The sequence below is a fragment of the Mobula birostris genome, chromosome 1 (genome assembly GCF_030028105.1).
Source record: "Mobula birostris isolate sMobBir1 chromosome 1, sMobBir1.hap1, whole genome shotgun sequence".
NCBI lineage: Eukaryota > Metazoa > Chordata > Chondrichthyes > Myliobatiformes > Myliobatidae > Mobula > Mobula birostris.
In genome coordinates this window covers 68957489-68977994 of record NC_092370.1, presented here as the reverse complement: position 1 = coordinate 68977994, position 20506 = coordinate 68957489, and the positions used below count along the sequence as shown (strand labels likewise).

The following is a 20506-nucleotide window of genomic DNA, read 5'->3' as shown; positions in this document are numbered from 1 at the left end:
TGTGTGGTGGAGATTATTTTGACTGGTTGCATCACGGCCTGGTATGGACCCTTAAACAGAAAATCCAATAAAAACTAATGGACATATCCCAGTCCATCACGGGTAAAACCCTCCCCACTATTGAGCACATTACACAGAGTGTTGTCGCAGGAGAGCAGCATCCATCGTCAGGGACCCCCGCCATCCAGGTCATGCTCTCTGCTGCCTGCTGGCGTCATGAAGAAGATACAGGAACCTCAGGACCCACACAACAGGTTCAGGATGGCAGTGATTACCTCTCAACCATCAGGCTTTTGAAACAGTGGAGTTAACTTCACTTCATTTTCCCTCCCCATCACTGAGCTGTTCCCACAATATATGGACTCAGTTTCAGGGACTCTTCATCTCAAGTTTTCAATGTTTATTTATTGTTACTATCCTTTTGTTTCTTTTCTATTTGCACAGTTTAATATATATATTTACTTATTAATCGATTGATATACAGCACAGAAAAGGCCCTTAAGTCTCTGAGCTGCACCATTCAGCAACCCCCAATTTACCCCTAGCCTAGTCATGGGACAATTTACAATAACCAATTTTCTCTAGTCTCTCTGGCTATCCATCCAATAGGATGATGATGGTTCCTTTCAGTCAGTTAGTATGGTGGTACTCCACACCTCAGAAAGGAACAGCGTGTGCGTGAGTGGATTTTAGAGGAGTAGGGGGTTGCACAGATCTATACCCACCCTCTCGACATCCCCTCCCGGATCCAGCGGCATGGTGGGGTCCAAGACGGCTGGGGGAGGTTCTGTTGCAGTGAATGGCCAGACCAAGCTTCGATGCAAGGGATGCCCTTTCCGCGCTTCAAGGCACGTGTTTGCTAGATGGCCGTTGACCTACGAGAGGGTTCATCTGCCCTTTGACAGGTCTTGTTTTTCGTCCTGCAGGGTGTCTAGCCATTCTCCTCACCAGGCAAGCCTGGTGGGGGAGCCGGTTTAGTTGCCGACCACCCAACCATGCGACAGGTAGTACTGGGTTACATGGTACCAGTAGCACTCAGACGAGTGACCTAACCAATTAAGCTACTAACCAATGCATCTTTTCGCTGAGGAAGGAAACTGGAGCACCCGGAGGAAATCCATGTGGTCATGGGGAGAACATACATACTCTTTACAGGCAGCAGCGGGAATTGAAAACCCCCATCCCTGATACTGTAAAGCATCATGCTAGCCACAATGCTACTGGGCTGCCCATTGGTTGTTGTCTGCATATGGGTGGGTCTTCCATTGATTCTATTATGGTTCTTGGATTAACGGACTATGCCCACAAGAAACTGAATCTGAGGGTTGTATATGGTGACGAATAGTACTGTGCAAAAGTCTTAGGCACATATACATAGCTCAAGTACCTAAAACTTCTGCTCAGAGCTGTATTTGTCATTATGGAGCAAAGAGTGAATTTGTAAATCTGGGTGGAGCAAAAGATGTTGGGGGTGGTGAGGGTGGAGTGCTGTGGGAGGGGTATTGGACAGGAGGCAGAGAAGGAGTGCCAGGGTGAGGGTGGCCCAGATGCAGATACACCAAGCCCTGAGACACCAGGCAAGGTCATTTGATTCCCAGTTGTTGGTTTATTAATCATTACAGAATATCTCTCTGGTGCTACCTGCTTCCTCCCTTCTGCTTTCCCCTTTTCCCAGTCATGATTCTCCTCTCCTAGCCCCTTTCCCATGCTAAGTCCAGGATAGAGACTCATATAAGAATCATGTTTATCACCTCTCACATATGTCATGAAATTTGTTTTTGTGGCAACCGTACAGTGCAATACATAAAATTGCTATAGTACTGTGGAAAAATCTTGAGTACCCCAGCTATATATGTTTGCCTGAGACTTCTGCACAGTACTATATATATACTTTGATAATAATTTATTTGAACTGTGCTATGCCCTTCCTTTTTCTTAACCAGGGCTTCAATATCTCTCAACCTGTTCAAAGTGTAGGAGAATCTTACTCAACCATCAGTTATGAAATATTGATTTATTGATCGTTCAAATAAAATTACAAAGGTTAAAAGTGCTGCTTTGGTAGCATTTTGCTAACACCATTTTTCATTCTGATAGGTTTTGTATCCTGGTGCAAAGGCACTTCCGAAAATTATTGGAGGCACAGATCTGAAGGCTTATCAAACCAAAAAGAGCTCAGAAATGGAAGAGTGGTTAAGACAAGAAGTGGAGGTATGATGTTAGTTAGATATCGAAACATAAGTTTTCTACTTCTGTAATAATTACCTACTTTTATGCCTATCTAATAATTGGATGGTTCTAGTTTAAGCATATGGAAGAATTAGAGCTCTTGAACCAGAGACATATAACATGCTGGCTGAAGATATTAAGCTATTGCATTGTATTTCTTTAATTTCATAAATCTCGAAAGTAAAATATTTAAAATTATTTCATTTAGGAACAGAGCCAGAAAGCGAAGGAAGAGAGCCTTGCAGATGATTTGTTCAGGTAGGGAGAAAACAATTTTGTATTTTAGACATGATGGAAAGAAAATGGTAAAAAATATTTGCATAATTACTGGAATTTATCCAAGAAGTTTGAACTACTATTCACTAAATTAAAAAGGAAGCTGGCCACAATGAAAAAGCAAATTACTCATGCTGGAAATCTGAAATAATTCAGAAAATGCTAGAATTACTCAGCATCAGGCTTAGTTTGTTGAGAAGTAATTCTGTGGGTTTCTGACCTTTATCAGAACATAGAACTGTACAACACAGGAACAAACCCTTTGACTCACAATGTTGTGCTGAACAAATTAAGTTAGTAATCAAATGGCCAACTAAACTAATCTCTCTGACTACAATATCTATATCCTTCCATCTCCCTCACATTCGTGTGTCTATTTAGATATCTCTGAAATGTGCTTGATGTATCTGCCTGTACCACGACCCTAAACAGCGTATTTCAAGCATCCGTCTGTGTTAAAAGAGAACTTGTCCCTCACATCTCCTTTGAAATCTCCCCCTCTCACCTTAAATGCATGCCCTCTGGTCTTAGACATTTCAACCCTGGGAAAAGGATACTGCCTATCTACTCTATATATGCTCTCATAATCTCTATCAAATCTTATAAATCTCCCCTCAGCCTTTAGTGCTCCAGAGAAAATAACCCAAGTTTATCTGACCTCTCGTTACAGCACATGCCCTCTAATACAAGCAGCATTCTGGTAGACCACTTCTGTACCCTTTTCAAAGCCTCAACGTCGTTCCTATAATAGAGTGACCAGAACAGTATGCAATACTCCAGATGTGGCCTAAGTAGAGTTTTATAAAGCTGCAATATTACTTACTGACTTTTGAACTCAGTGCCTCAACCAAATAATTCAAGCATATCGTATGTCTTCTTAACCACCCTATCAACTTTTGTAGCCTCTTTCAAGGAGTTATGAACTTGAACTGAGATCCCTCTGCTCAGCATTATTGTTAAGGTACTTGCCCTTAACAATGTACTGTGTCTTTCTGTTTGATGTACCAAGGAGCAGTAGTTCAATTCCGACCAGGTTAATCTCCATTTGCCATTTCTCTACCCATATTTCCAATTGATCTATATCTTGCTGTGTTCTTTGACAGTCTTCTATGCTATTCACAATCTTCATATCATCTGCAAAATTACTAAATCACCTATTTACATTTTCATCATACATCGCAAACAGCAAAGGCCCCAGTACAGATCCCTGTGGAACATAAGTAGTCACAGACCACTAGCTAGAATAAGTCCCTTCGACCACTGTGCTCTGGACCACTATGGACAAGCCGGTTCTGAATTCAAGCAGCCAATTCACCATTGATCCCATGCGTCTTAATTGTCTGGATAAGCCTCGCTAGTCCAACATCTTTTATTTCCAACATATGCTAGTTATCAGAACTAGCACATGTTGGAAATAAAAAATGTTTTATATTTCAGAGGAACAGAGTGCAGATTACAAGGGGCTGTCTGTGATTAGCTGGACACCAATAGGAATGAATGACTCAAGGTGTGGTAGTGTCGGTGGAGGTTGGGTGGTGAAGGCTTGTTAATCACAACTGAGCTCTCTATAAGAAATATAAATAAGAACAGATGAGAGAGGGAAAAGTGATAGAACTATGGGATATGAAACACTAAAAATCTGAATTAAAATCAAATTCTGGAAACATCCAGCTGGTCGGGCAGCATATGTGGAAAGAGAAGAAAATGTTCACTTGAAGTTCCTTTGTTATAACTGGAAGAGTGAAAAAACGAAGTAATATCAAGTTGCAGAGAATATGGAAGTGTGATGAACAGGATCAGAGTTTATCTCTGAAAGGTTGCCGTGGAAATAAATAAATGTGAAGTTACCTGATTAATAAGATGAAGAAGAATAGTTCGAGAACTGAACAAAGCGTAAAAGCCTTGTTGTACATACTAGTCAGAATTACCCAGCAGATCAGGTCATGCTAGTGGAAAGTGAAAAACTGAGCTAGTATTACAATAAAACTTACTAGCTTGGAAACAAAATAAACTAAACTATCTGAACTTCTTGCATTCTCCATTGAGTCTGGAAGTTTGCAGTGTGCCTAGATGGAAGATACAGTGCTGTTTCTTAGGTTTGTGTTGGACTTTGTTAGAACAATACAGGAGGCAATGACAGGCCAGAGTGGAAGGGAGATGAAGATTTAAAATGACTGACAACAATAAGCTCAGATATGCTCCTGCAGACTGAGTGTTGGCACTGTGCAAAGCATTATTTATATCGTGTAGTTCACTAGATCAGGAAAAGAATTTGTTGACTATTGGACCTCTGAATAGGGGTTCAGGAAGAAGTGAAAAAATATGTGTTGTATGGAAAAGGGTATCCAGTCATTAATGAATAACATGAAACAATTTTACTATTATTATTACTAGCCTGAAAAATGCTTCAAAAATGTATGGGTGAACTTTGCTAAGTCTTTTTTCTGGAAGTTAGATCATTCACATCCCAAGGAGCTCCTATAATAAAGTATAAATTAATTGAAATCAATTTTGATAGTTCTGTATTTTCTTAATAATTTTTATTTTTTTTAACTGGCACGGAAGTTTTTTTCTTTGTGGTCACATTTTGTCAACCTTCTTTATTTTATTCCATAGCTTCTTGTAGCTGTTCCATATTGTTGACTTGACACTCATGCATTTGTCTAAAAATGTCCTTGTTTGTGATTTTGTTCACATTGTTACATAGCATTATAACCAGATCATACTTGTAGCTTTTCATATTTGTATATCATGCCTAAGCTGTTAGATCCTCCCCACCACCACTATAATCTACATCTGTTACATTTTGTCTTTTGAACTGCATTCAGTAACCCCTCCTACTTCCTAATATTTTTGTTTTGAAAAATATTTAAGGGAGATCCTAACCTATAGCCGAATTTTGACAGTGCACTTCTTCATGAGCTGCGGGCTAAATTAGTTTTGTTTCCCTAATCATCCATTTTTCTGATCTGGGAGTCACAGGAAAAACTGCCATTTATACCCCATCCCTAGATGTTTCTAGGGATGGGGTATACGTGATCCTTTTGGAATTACTGCAGTACTGATGGGTGGGAAATTCCACGATTTAAACCCACTAGTGAAGGAAAACTGATACGTTGTCCGAATAGTAAATTCAGATTTATTTATCATATTGAAAAATGCAGTGCATTGTTTGTAGTAGGAAGGGGAACCTGAAAGTAATGGTGTTCCCTTACACTTACTGCCGTTTTCCTTGGCAGTAAAGGATGTGGGTGTAGGAGTGCTGTCAGAGTAGCTTGACTGTGGTGCATTTTGTAATTGATGCACACTGCAGCCTTTGTGTGCAAAATTAATGTTCAGGGTAATGGATGAAGTACCAGTCAAGTGAGGGTGCAAAAATACCAAATCAAGCGGGGTGACTTGTCCTGCTTGGTATTGAACTCCTTAAGGCGGTGTATTTCATCACAATCCTAATTTGTGCCTAATGAATGATGGAGAGGCCTTAGGTTTGTCAAGAAATGTGTGACTTGCACAAGATACCCAGATCCCTGCTATTTTTGACATAGAGTTTGTAGCTTGTCCAATTAAATTTCTGCTCAGTGGTGAGCCCCAAGATGTTAATGTTGGAAGATCTGGTAATATTAATACATTGAAGGATTGGTGGTTGCATCCTTTTGTTGGAGGTGATCATAATGTGGCATTTTCATATAATATTTGCCACGGATTTACCCAAGCTTAAGGGTTGTTTAATCCTGCTGCAAGCAGGTATAGAATGCTTCATTTACTGAGGAATTGCAAATGGAGTACTTCTGACATTATAATGGAAGGAAGGTCATTCGTAAACCAGTTAAAGGCGGGTATGATTGACTCCGACAAGCATCTTCCTTTGAGAATTGGCTTGAACCATTGAAATGTTTTCCTTTTGATGCCCATCAACTTCAGTTTTAACAGGACTTTTTGATGCAAACTTGCCCAAATGTTACCTTGATGCTGAAGGATCACCCTCAGCTCACCTTTGGAAATCTGTTCCTAGGTGCATTTTTGGATCGTAAGTCTTTGATGAGCAGGTGATTAATGAGTAAATGTCTCTTGATCATCACTTTGTTGATTTTGAAAGCTGACTACTCAATTGGTTTTCCAAATTGCCTCAGTAGCCTGGCAACTATATTGGAACAGCTTGGCTAGAAGTGTAGCTGGTTCTGAAACACAGAGCATTAGTCATACAGTTGGGATGTTCTTTGGTTCCATCCTTTGCTGTGTTCAGTGCTCTCAGCCATTTCCTAATATCAGTTGGAATGAATCAATTAACTGGCAACAGTGGTGGGATTTCTGGGTAAAGCTGAGGTCGCTTCAGGCTGAGCATGGTCTTCAGCAATTGTGTGCTGGGCCCCCAGTGTTGTTAAGATTAAAGATATTCTTGTAGCTTTCTCTTTCATTTGGCTGTTTAGTTGTTCACTTAACTACTATGCTAGGACTACAGAGTTATATGTAAGTTGATATATGTGATATGTAAGTTGTGCAGTTGTTCAGGTCTAATGATTGTAAACACAAGAAAGTCTCCAGATGCTGGAAATCCAAAGTAACCCGTACAAAATCTGGAGAAACCAGGCAGTATCTGTGGAAAAGAGTAAACAATCGATGTTTCGGGCCTAGGCCATTCTTCAAGACTGTGAAGGAAGGGGGGAGATGCCTGAATACAAAGGTGATAGAAGCTAGCTGCAAAGGGATAGGTGAAGCCAGGTAGTTGTGAAGATCAAAGGCTGGAGAAGATACGTGGCTGTGGTAGCAGGTCTGGATTAGCACATGGTTGAAGAATCAGAGGGCAGCAGAGCTCACAGGGAGCAGTGAGAGGGGGTTTCACTGAACTCCTATTGAAGGGAAGATTTAAACTTCAGGGTGGGTATACCTCGACGTGACTTTGCAATGGAGTAGTAAATCACAAATACAAGGAAGTCTGCAGATGGCATGATGTTTTTGCTATTCATCATGGCAGCTGTGTCATTCTGGATGTAGTCAGTTCAGTTAGTGATGGTGCTACCAATGGTGACTGAAGTTCCCTACCCAGAGTATGTTGATATCCTATTACATTCAATGGTTCTCCTAGGTCCACAGACCCCTCGGTTAATGGTAGAGGGCCGTGGCATAAAAAAGGTGGAGAAACCCTTTTCTGGGTGCTGTTTGACAATGAAGGATGATTTGATGAATATGAGTTCAACCATGTCTGGCTGTTAAGTTTTGGGCAGTTCCCTCAACTGAAACACTGTTCCTGAAATGGTTTTGATGAGGAGTTTACAAGGTCAACAGGGCTGTAAGTGTCCTTACTGTGTCTTAATTTGTTGCCTAGGTTGCCTATTTTACCTGTTGACAACTACTGCAAGTCTTTAACTTTTTTGTGATGTGGCGTAATAGTGGTCCCCAACCTCCGGGCCATGGACCGATACATTGCCGCGAAGAATGCAGTGGTGCAGTGGTGGCCGGAACGCACCCAGCACATCTTTAAGAAAAAAGCTGAAATAAACAAGCTAATTAATTACGTGCCGGGTGGCACCTAATTAATTAGCTTGTTTATTTCGGCTTTTTTCTTAAAGATGTGCTGGGTGCGTTCCGGCCACCGCTGCACCCCTGTATGCTTTGCAGATCGGTATCGGTCTGCGGCCTGGAGGTTGGGGACCACTGGCGTAATATGTCTGATTTCCCCATTCAAGCTGGGAGAGCAAGTATCTCTGTTTTTCAGGGATTTCCTGTTGGTTAATAGATTATTTTATGTAATTTCGTTCTAACTTCTGGGTGCCACAGAGGAGTTTGGTTCAAGTATTTCAGCTGTGATGGTGGCCATATGTGAAGCAAATGTGGTGTGGCTGCTAGTAGAAACTTGAACTGTACAGCATAGGAACAGATCCTTCAGCCCGCAATGTCTTTGCTGACCATGATGCCAAATGAAGCTAATTGCCTGCACGTAAGCGTATCTCTCCATTCCCTTCATGTTCCTATATGTGTCAAAATGCCTCAAAAATGCCACCATATCATGCTTCCCCAATTAGGCAGTGCATTCCATGCACCTATCACTCTCAATATAAAAACAAACTTGTCCTGTATATCTCTCTTAACATTTTTCCTCTCATGAACCTATGCTTTCTAGTATTTGCCAATTCTACTATGGGAAAGAGGCTCTGACCATCTCCCCTTAGCCTCCAATACTTGAGGGAAAACAATCCAAGTCTATTAAACGTCCCCTTATAGCTAATACTCAAATCAGGACAGCATCTTTGTGAACCTGCTTTATACCCTCTCTAAAGCCTCCATAATATTCCTGTAATGGGTTGATGAGAATTAAACAATACAGTGGATTCCGATTAATTGGGACTCATTGGGTCCAATGCATTTTGGCCCAATTAAGCGGCTGCCCCAATGAGCTGAAGTTTCATGGGAATAGTTAACAGGATTAACAAAGGCAAGCTACTGTTTAACTGAATAAGACATTTTGCATTTAAATGAAATAAAGAGCAAATTAAAACACTACCAATACTACTACAGTCTTATAAAACCGTTTTAGTTCCTAATAGTTCTTGATGGAAGAATTCATCGCTGCCAAGTTCTTTTGATTGTCTAAAGGACAAAATTGGTCAAAATAATGATTTATGCATGAAGCTGAAAGAGATGGGGAGGTCTTAAATGGATATTTTTGCATCTGTATTTACTCAGGAGACAGACACAGACACTATAGAAGTGAGCAAAGCAACAGCAAGGTCATAGACCCTATACAGATTACAGAGGAGGAGGTATTTGCTGTCTTGAGGCAAATTAGGGTGGATAAATATCCCAGGGCCTGACACTGTGGAAGGCTAGTGCAGAAATTGCAGGGACCCTTTCAGAGATATTTAAAACATCCTTAGCTACGGGTGAGGTGCTGGAAGATTCAAGAATAGTGAATGTTCTTCCATTATTTAAGAAAGGGTCTAAGAATAATCCAGGATATTATAGACCAGTGAGCCTGACATCAGTAGTGGGAATGTTATTGGAAGGTATTCTAAGGGACTGGATATATAAGTATTTGGATTGACAGGGACTGATTAGGGAGTTTGTTGAGGACGTTACCAGGAAAGTTGATGAAGGCAAGGCAGTGAATGCTGTCGACATGGACTTTCGCAAAGCTTTTGACCAGGTCCAGCATGGGAGGTTGGTCAAGAAGGTTCAGTTGCCTGGCATTGAAGATGAAGTAGTAAACTGGATTAGACATTGGCTTCTCAGGAGAAGCCAGAGAATGGTAGTCGATGGTTGCCTCTCTGACTATAGTCCTGTGATTAATGGTGTGCTGCAGGAATCAGTGAGGTCCATTGTTGTTTGTCATTTATAGTATATCAGTGATCTGGATGATAACGTGGTAAACTGGATCAGCATTTGCAGATGACACCAAAAATGGAGGAGTAGAGAGCAGTGAGGAAGACAATCAAAGCTTGCCGCAGGTTCTGGACCAGCTGGAAAAACGGGCTGAAAAAATGGCAGATGGAATTTAATGCAGGCATGTGTGAGATGTTGCACTTTGGGCAGAACAACTACAGTAGGTCTTACACACTGAGTGGTAGGACACAGAGAAGTGCAGTCGAGCAAAGGGATCTGGGAGTACAGATCCATAATTCCTTGAAAGTGGTGTCACAGCAGATAAGGTCATAAAGAAAGCTTTTGGTACATAGGTCTTGGTAGATCAAAGTATTGAGTACTGGAGTTGGAATGTTATATTGAATTTGTAAAAGACATTGATGAGGCCCAATTTGGGATGTTGTGTGCCATATTGATCACCTACCTACAGGAAAGATGTAAATAAGATTGAAAGAGTGCAGAGAAAATTTACTAGATCTTAGTACCTAAGTTCTAAGGGAAGGTTGAATAGATTGGGACTTTATTTCCTAGAATGTAGAAGAATATAGGGAGATTTGATAGACGTATACAAAGTTATGAAGTGTATTGATGGGTAAATGCAGGCAGGCTTTTTCCACTGAGGTTGGGTGAAGCTACAACTGCAGGTCATGGGTTAACAAATCTCAGCATTGTATATGGTAACGTATATGTACTTTGATAATAAATTTACTTTGAAACTTGAAAGGTGAAATGTTTAAAGGGAACATGAGGGAGAACTTCTTCACAGAGGGTAGTGAGAGTGTGGAATGAGCTGCTGGCAGAAGTGGTAGATGCGGGCTCGATTTAACATTTAAGAGAAATTTGGATAGATACATGGATGGGAGGGGTATGGAGGACTATGGTCCAGGTGCATTTTGATCGGACTAAGTGTTAATGGTTTGGCACAGACGAGTTGGGCTGAAGGGCCTGTTCCTGTACTGTAATGTTCTTTGAGTCTTTGTAAATGAACAAAATCGGCACAGTCAACTAGTGCAGATAATGGACTACCTTCATTGCCTTCTTGCATAAAGTCAAAGTAAAAAAACTAATTAAATTATTGCTTTTTGAATCTGCATACGTCAGCCCAAATAGATAACTTACCACAAGCACATGCAACTAACACTGTTGAAAAACTGTTCGCTCTAAGTTTGGTGTAGAGTCTAATGCCACACAAGTGCACGCAGGAGACACTAGGTAGAAACTGTTCAGCAAAAGTCTTCTGTCCACATTAAGCACAATAGTGTTCCAAATAAACAAAGGGAATCCGGGCTATTTTCTCAATTAGTTTTAGTTTCTTTAAGCGTTGACCCAAATAAGCAGCTGCCCTGTTTCCACTGTACTCCAAAAATGGCCTAAGCAAAGTTTTATATAGCTGCATCATGACTTCCTGACTCCTATACTCAGTGCCACAAACAATGAAGTTAGTTGTGTTTGCCTCTTTATTACTATATTTATTTACATTGCCATTTTCATGGTTTTCGGACAAAATTCCTCTGTACATCAATACTTTTAATTGCTCTGCCATTTACTATGTACATTCCCCTTCTATTTGACCTTACGTTTGTCTGGATCAAGCAATCTGTCATTTCTCCACCCATATCTGCAACTGGTCTATATCGTTTGGAAGTCGTCTACACAAGTATCCCAACATTGGTATTATCTGCAAATGTATTAAATTCCTAAACAGGAAACCCAGAGGTTTTAGTATAATTATATTTGAAGATTTCAGTAAGTTATAGATGTTTGTCCTGTGTTTTTGAATGGTGTATCAGTTAATCCATTTCCACATTTTGTTTTGGAGTTCGTAATAACCTAGAATGGTAATGGTATAATAGATTGTGAATCTAGTAATTGACAACTTTGAGCTATTGCTGGAGTATTTAAGGAAAATGAATGTTTCAAATTTCCCACTGTTTTTTTAAGAAGGTACTATGATAATTTTGTTAGAACTGAGGACCACAGAATTGTCAGTTGCTATGTTTTTCAATGTAGTTGCATCTCCATGCAGAAATATTGACATTGGCTGCACAAATGCATGTATTTTTTGCACATTGTAGAATAATTGGCAAATGTTGCTTAGAAACCACATTTGCCTATAAATACATCTGCAGCTAAATGCAATATAATTCACTTCAGATAAGGAAATGTTTTTCTAACATATATTTGCCAAATTGTTAGGCTCAAGCTGTTCATGCACGGATACAATCATCACATAATACTAAGAATAGAACGAAAGATTTTGTTTTTAGTAAATTGGATATGCTCTACAAATTCACGTTTCTCCATGAAGAATGAGATAGGTGAATTCTTAGGATTTTCCATTATTGGAATGTAATACAAATGCACAGAGGGTCTTCATTAATCTTAACTACTCTGTGTACAAAAAAATAGATTATTTAAGTCATTATTTCATTCAGTCAGTCAGTGGGTGCCGTCCCAAATCCGGGGTTGGCGGCTATGCACCTCCATCTTCTTTGATCTTGCGACAGCACCGAGTACAGCCTCTCCTCCAGTTTGTTCTCGCTGACTGCCTTGGCACCGCCCCCGCCGAACTCGAGCCAGAGGCCGTGTCGGCCTCCAGCCACTGCAGCTTCTTCGAACTCGGCCCTTCCTTCGGCGGAGGCCTTGGGCAGGTCCAGGCACACAGTGCAGCGCCCAAGTTCATCGTATCTTTTCTAACTAGGTGCATAGCATACGATTCATAGATAGGTGATGAGGCTTTAATCTGTTCCACGGCAGATGGCCGTTGGCTCAAGGAGCTCATCCGCCCTTTGTCAGGTCTTGTTTTTTTTTCAGTCCTGCTGGGTGTCCTCACACCCTCCTCACCAGACTAAGTCCGGTGGGGGAGCCAGCCCAAGTCGCCGACCAGTCGACCACAGCCCCTTCTAAAATCATCCCTTAGGCTCATGCATTGATTAACCATGCAATAAAATGATGCTGTGTATCACAAACTATTGTTTTAAGAAGAATATTTCCACTCAGATGACATTGAACAATCCATTGTTTCTTATGTATAAGTATTTACTTTATTGATCCTTTATTGAAACATATAGTTTGAGGTATATCATTTTCCTTTGTGTTTGGACTAACACTATCAAATTTACACATGAGACATTTGTGTCACTTTTGTCTCGCCTCTGGAATTCAACCTCTTTTGTCCATACTTAACCCAAAGCTGTAATAGTTTCTGCAACCAATAAGTTGAAAGAAAACCACACTAAGCATGAGTCAGAAGACACAAGAGACTGCTGGTGCTAGGATCTGGATCTGGAGCAAATTGTTGATGTTTTGGGTGAAGATACCTGATGCAGGGTTCGTTTCCTCCCACACATGCTGCTTGACCCACTGAGTTCTTCCAGCAGATTGTTGTTGAAAATTTGTCATTTGGAAGTTTTGCAACAGTCTAATACTTTATTGCAAATAATTAACATAACTAAAACCCCCCAGCTGTCATGATAGGACTTGAATTGTATCTGGCCAGGTTTCTAAATTGCTAATCTTGCACCAAATCAGATGTCCCTTTGGTTCCATTCTATCACCACCACAACATCATCTTCAATAGGTTCTCCAGTGAACAATATATTCTTCATTACTATGAATATGGACTTTTCTTCACTTGCTTTATTGCATTTATTAATTTGTGTTATGGTTACTGGAAGTGAATGCTGCCCTCAAATTGTGATCTGAATAAAGCTTAGACATAATTTCCACTTCAGCTGTCTTAGCTCTACATTAATTGAAAATGTTGAACTACAACTACTAGTTCAGCTTATTTATTTTTGTAATTATTTATTTCATTATGCCTTTTTAAGTTTAATTTTCAGTACTTCGTAAATTGTTATCACTCAAATTTATTAGCTGTTATGTCCTTTTTTAAACATGGCTAATCTCATGAGCATTCTTTGCTGCCTCTTGCAGGTATACTAGCTTGATATGATATCAAGTGCTTATTTTCTATATTTCAAACTTCATTGAATGTGTAATTGCTCTTGTACATCATAAAATTACATTGGTACCCCACTTACTGTTGCCCAGAAAGTGCAATCCACTATAGTGTTCTTGGACCTCCTGTTCAATCTCTGATGTGTACATACCCCTAAGACTTCAAAAGGATCTTTGTTCAGTTGATTTGGTATGCTCGGGTCTTTGTGCAAATTGCTACCCTGCATGATGTTGTGCTGGGAACGTGGATGCCCTGGTGCCATCCCCTATAATATCCTGCACTCAGCATGCTACATAAATGCTCCACTTAACCCACATCTTGTCACTGAGCACATCTTACCACAATCTGCCCATCACCAGCCATCACGGACAGACTGTCCGTTATAACTGTAGTGCAATTGGTTGCTGCACTTGTATCTTGACAGCAGCGCTATCAGTAACATTTTATCTATATGATAAGACAGGGTGGCTAGCACAATGTCTTATAGTACCAGCCACCTGCATTCAATTCCCACCGCTGCCCGTAAGGAGTTTGTACGTTCTCCCTGTGACTGTCCATAAGGAGTTTGTACGTTCTTCCTGTGACTGCCCGCAAGGGGTTTGTACGTTCTCCCTGTGACTGTCCGTAAGGAGTTTGTATATTCTTCCTGTGACTGTGTGCTCTGGTTGCTTCGGTTTTCTCCCACAGTCCAAGGGCGTACTAGTTAGTAGGTTAATTGGCCATTGTAAATTGTTCCATGATTCGGCTAGGGTTAAATTGGAGTTGCTGGGTGGCACAGCTCGAAGGATTGGAAGGGCTTACTTCATGCTGTATCTCATTAAATAAATAGTTATCCCTTTGAGTGTATATTCCATTGTTTCTGGGATTTCATCCTGACTTCTAAGTGAAACAGTATTATAACAGCTTGTTGTATCCAAAAGCCTTTGATTCAATTATGTTCACTCATCATTACAGAGTTGAGCTTGGTACACAAGCAAAATCATCTGACTCTTAAGTCTATGTTGATTGCTATTTCATATGCTTCTTCATATAGCCTTTTCCTACTCAGAATCAATATTGTTTTCATTTTTTTTAAACTAAGTGGCCTATTTCTCCATAAATGCTGCATGATGCATTGACTATTTCCTGTAAATGCTGGAAACAGTACAAGCCAAGCAGCATTTCTAGAAAGAGAAACAGTAAACTAACACGTTAGTTATTCAAAGGGTACTCTGGATTGGCTGCACACCCATAAACCTGACTTGACCATAATTGAGTCTATTTTAAGTGTGCTACATCTTTTGTATTCATTATTTCTCATTGAAGTTAAACAAAACATTAGCATCACTGCAACAATGAAGTAGGGCGCCGCAATAGCGTAGCAGTTAGTGTGACGCTATTACAGCTTGGCGCATCGGAGTTCAATTCTGATCTCATCCATAAGGAGTCAGTGTTTCCTCCCCATGGAATGTGTGGGTTTTCTTTGGGTGTTCTGGTTTCCTTCCACAGTCCAAAGTCTATAAGACCATAAGGCAAAGGAGCAGAAGTCGGCCATTCGGCCCATCGAGTCTACTCCGCCATTTTATCGTGAGCTGATCCATTCTCCCATTTAGTCCCACTCCCCCGCCTTCTAACCATAACCTTTGATGCCCTGGCTACTCAGACACCTATCAATCTCTGCTTTAAATACACCCAGCGACTTGGCCTCCACTGCTGCCCATGGCAACAAGTTCCATAGATTCACCACCCTCTGACTAAAAAAATTTCTTCGCGTTTCTGTTCTGAATGGGCGCCCTTCAATCCTTAAGTCATGCCCTCTCGTACTAGACTCCCCCATCATGGGAAACAACTTTGCCACATCCACTCTGTCCATGCCTTTCAACATTCGAAATATTTCTATGAGGTCTCCCCTCATTCTTCTAAACTCCAGGGAATACAGTCCAAGAGCGAACAAACATTCCTTATATGTTAACCCTCTCATTCCTGAAATCATTCTAGTGAGTCTTCTCTGTACCCTCTCCAACATCCTTTCTTAAATAAGGAGACCAAAACTGCCCACAGTACTCCAAGTGAGGTCTCACCAGCGCCATATAGAGCCTCAACATCACATCCCTGCTCCTATACTCTATTCCTCTAGAAATGAATGCCAACATTGCATTCGCCTTCTTCACCACCGACTCAACCTGGAGGTTAACCTTAAGGGTATCCTGTACGAGGACTCTCAAGTCCCGTTGCATCTCAGAACTTTGAATTCTTTCCCCATTTAAAGAATAGTCTGCCCATTTATTTCTTCTGCCAAAGTGCATAACCATACACTTTCCAACATTGTACTTCATTTGCCACTTCTTTGCCCATTCTTCCAATCTATCCAAGTCTCTCTGCAGACTCTCCATTTCCTCAGCACTACCGGCCCCTCCACCTATCTTCATATCGTCAGCAAACTTAGCCACAAAGCCATCTATTCCATAATCCAAATCGGTGATGTACAATGTAAAAAGGAGCGGCCCCAACATGGACCCCTGTGGAACACCACTGGTAACCGGCAGCCAACCAGAATAGGATCCCTTTATTCCCACACTCTGTTTCCTGCCAATCAGCCAACGCTCTATCGGCGTATGTAACTTTCCCGTAATTCCATGGGCTCTTATCTTGTTAAGTAGCCTCATGTGTGGCACCTTGTCAAAGACCTTCTGAAAATCCAAATATACAACATACACTGCATCTCCCTTGTCTAACCTACTTGTAATTTCCTCAAAAAATTGTAATAGGTTTGTCAGGCAGGATTTTCCTTTAAGGAGTCCATGCTGAGTTCTGCCTACCTTGTCATATGCCTCCAGGTACTCCGTAACCTCATCCTTGACAATCGACTCCAACAACTTCCCAACCACCGATGTCAAGCTAACAGGTCTATAATTTCCTTTTTGCTTCCTTGCCACCTTCTAAAATAGCGGAGTGACATTTGCAATCTTCCAGTCCTCTGGAACCATGCCAGAATCTATTGACTTTTGAAAGATCATCGCTAATGCCTCCGCAATCTCCACAGCTACTTCCTTCAGAACACAAGGGTGCATTCCATCTGGTCCAGGAGGTTTATCTACCTTGACACTCTTCAGCTTCCTGAGTACTTTCTCTGTCATAATTGTGACTGCACATTCTTCTCTTCCCTGCCACCCTTGAGTGTCCGGTATACTGCTGATGTCTTCCTCAGTGAAGACTGATGCAAAATACTCGTTCAGTTCCTCCGCCATCTCCTTATCTCCCATTACAATTTCTCCAGGGTCATTTTCTATCGGTCTTATATCTACTCTCACCTGTCTTTTACTCTTTATATATCGCAAAAGCTTTTAGTATCCTCTTTGATATTATTTGCTAGCTTCCTTTCATAGTTAATTTTTCCCCTCTTAATGACCTTCTTATTTTCCTTTTGTAAGCTTTTAAAAACTTCCCAATCCCAGTCTTCCCACTAATTTTTGCTTCCTTGTACGCCCTCTCCTTTGCTTTAACTTTGACTTTGACTTCTCTTGTCAACCACGGTTGCATCTTTTCTCCATTCGAAAATTTCTTCTTTTTTGGAATATACCTGTCTTGCACCTTCCTCACTTCTCGCATAAACTCCAGTCACTGCTGCTCTGCCGTCTTTCCTGCCAGTGTCCCTTTCCAGTCAACTTTGGCCAGTTCATCTCTCATGCCACTGTAATTTCCTTTACTCCACTGAAATACCGACGCATCAGATTTCAGCTTCTCTTTTTCAAATTTCACAGTGAACTCAATCATGTTATGATCACTGCCTCCTAAGGGTTCCTTCACCTCAATCTCGCTAATCACCTCTGGTTCATTACACAATACCCAATCCAGTACAGCCGATCCCCTAGAGGGCTCAACAACAGGCTGTTCTAAAAAGCCATCTCGCAGACATTCTACAAATTCTCTCTCTTGAGCTCCAGTGCCGACTTGGTTTTCCCAATCCACTCGCATGTTAAAATCCCCCACAATTATCATAACACTGCCCTTCTGACAAGCCTTTTGTACTTCCTGTTGTAATTTGTAGTCCACATCACTATAGCTGTTTGGAGGCCTATAAGTAACTGCCATCAGGGTCCTTTTACCCCTCCGATTTCATAGCTCAACCCATAAAGATTCTGTACCTTCCGATCCTATATCACTGCTTTCTAATGATTTAATATCATTTCTCACCAATAAAGCCACGCCTCCCCCTCTGCCTACCTTCCTATCCTTCCGATACACCATGTATCCTTGGACATTCAGCTCCCAGAGACATGCATCCTTTAGCCACGTCTCAGTGATGGCCACAATATCATACCTGCCAATCTGTAGCTGTACAACTAGATCATCCACCTTATTCCTTACTCTGCATGCATTTAAGTATAACACCTTAAGACCAGTATTTGGTACTTTTCCCTTTGATTTCACTGCAACTTTATTGCACTGCAACTCATTCCAATAGCTACAAATTTGCCCCATCACCTGCCTGTCTTTCGTGACATCTTTACTGCTCACTATCTTAGATTTATTTCTGTTTTCCCCTTCCTCCGCTCTATCATTCTGGTTCCCATCCCCCTGCCAAATTAGTTTAAACCCTCCCTAACAGCTCTATTAAACTTCCCCATCGGGATATTGGTCCCCTTCGGGTTCAGGTGTAACCTGTCTATTTTGAACAGGTCATACTTCCCCCAGAAGAGATCCCAATTATCCAAGAATCTGAAGCCCTGCCCCCTGCACCAGTTTCTCAGCCATGCATTCATCTGCCTGATCCTACCATTCTTGCCCTCACTAGCACGTGGCACAGGTAGCAATCCCAAGATTACTACTCTGGAGGTCCTGCTTCTCAGCTTCCTTCCTAACTGCCAGAAATCTTTCTTCAGGACCTCCTCCTTTGTCCTATTTATGTCATTGGTACCAACATGTACCGAGGCAACACACCGTGCGGGTATCTCTATCAGGCTCACAGAATCTCCTGTCCGTTCCCTTGACTATGGAATCCCCTATGACTACTGCATTCCTCTTCTCCCTCCTTCTCTCCTGCATAACAGCTCCAGGCTCAGTGCCAGAGACCTGGTCACCATGGACATGACCTGTTATTAGGTTAATTGATCAATGTTAATTGTCCCATGATTAGGTTAAGATTAAGTTGGGGTTGCTGGGTGGTGCAACTCAAAGAGTCAGAATGGCCCATTCTACGCTGTATCTCTAAATACTTTAAGTAAATGATAGCAGTGATTATTCCAAATGTAACAGCTATGAGAGCTTATTCTGAAAACAGACTTGAAAACTGTCTTTATTATTCAAAGAAGCTTCACTTCGCAAGGGTGAGAAAACATATGTTGCCAAAATGGAGAAAAACGACAAAATACAGTTGTCATCAAATCTAATATCCATTGGTGAGATCAGGACCTAAACTATTTAACAGAATTCATTGATGCATTGCTCTATCCAGTTAAAACCATTATTTGAAATTCTGGATTGAAACACACAGCCAACTGTCATTTTTTATTGTTATCCAATACTGGACAAAATGCTTGAATAAATTACATCAATTTAGGGTTTGTATGTTGGAGAATGCAGTCTTTCTCCATGCAAAGAGTAATATCAGCACCAAAGCCAGGAATTTGTTCCTGCAAATTTAACTGTCAAAATCTTCTGACTCAGCAGTTTCTTCCGTGAATAAATAAAATATGCTGTATGATAACAGAAAATTAGTTTAACAGGAAACTGCAGTCAACTAAATATAAACCTGGAAAATACAAATGTTTACTAACCAGAATTTGGCATATAAACCAGTGTCTTCAAAGTCCCATGCATCAGGAAGACCTAGAAAGAGAGGCCTTATTTTCACCTGTTAGTCCTACTGGCTCTGGCACAATAGAGAAAATGGAAGATATAGTGCCCTTGAACATCAGCAAACCACAAATAACCAAATTCCAGTTAACTATTGAAGTCAAAAACACTGGGCATAAAGTGTCAAGAACATAACTTTAAAACTCTTATTTAATGAAATGAAAAGGAGCAAAATAACATACTTCCAAAAAAATTAACCATCACTGAGATATTTCTTAATATACTTTCAAAAAAATTGAAAGTATATTAAGAAATATCTTAGTGATAGTTAATTGAGAGTTATGCATGAAGGTGAATAAGACTATACAAAAACCAGGGCTAAGCAGGGATTGGTCAGTAAGATCTATGGTCTGCTGAAGAGGGGTAGATAGTTCCAAAGAAAGCATGTAACCTGCCATACATAATTGGAGGAGATGATTAAAACCCAGAGTATTTTGGGGAAAGATTGAGCTGGAGGGAGGACTTGGTAATGAGGGATGTTGGGCAGATGAGTGGGTCAGTGGGGTGTTTGAATGGATCTTTTGGTAGAAGGAAGGTTGATGCGTGGGAAGAAATTACAGTATTACTGCACAGAAATGGAGCCTTCAGCCAACTGAGTCTATTCTGGCAATCAACTATCCATGTTGTACCTTGGTTCTTTGTATTCTCTGTATATTCCTATTAACTATCTCCATCAGCAGCTCCCTGCACCAATTCTGGCACTCATCTACACACTGGGAAAAATTTAGAGTGACCAATTAACCCATCAACCTGCATATTTTTGGCATGTGTGAAGAAACCAGAGCACCCAGAGGAAGCATGCATGGTCACACAAGAATATACAAACTCCATTCAAACACAATGGAATGT

General features: G+C 40.8%; 1 protein-coding gene across 3 annotated transcripts in view; it reads left to right on the top strand.

Moving 5' to 3' along the window:
* Nucleotides 1-20506, top strand: part of nbn (nibrin) — a 95886-nt gene that overhangs the window by 52433 nt on the left and 22947 nt on the right. For all 3 annotated transcript variants that reach the window (XR_011885819.1, XM_072256689.1, XM_072256700.1), the window contains exons 13-14: nt 2098-2211; nt 2438-2487. Coding sequence is in view for 2 of the 3 variants with exons in the window: in XM_072256689.1 (XP_072112790.1) it covers nt 2098-2211; nt 2438-2487 (164 nt within the window). In the remaining variant the exon portion in view is untranslated. The remainder of the gene's footprint in view (nt 1-2097; nt 2212-2437; nt 2488-20506) is intronic.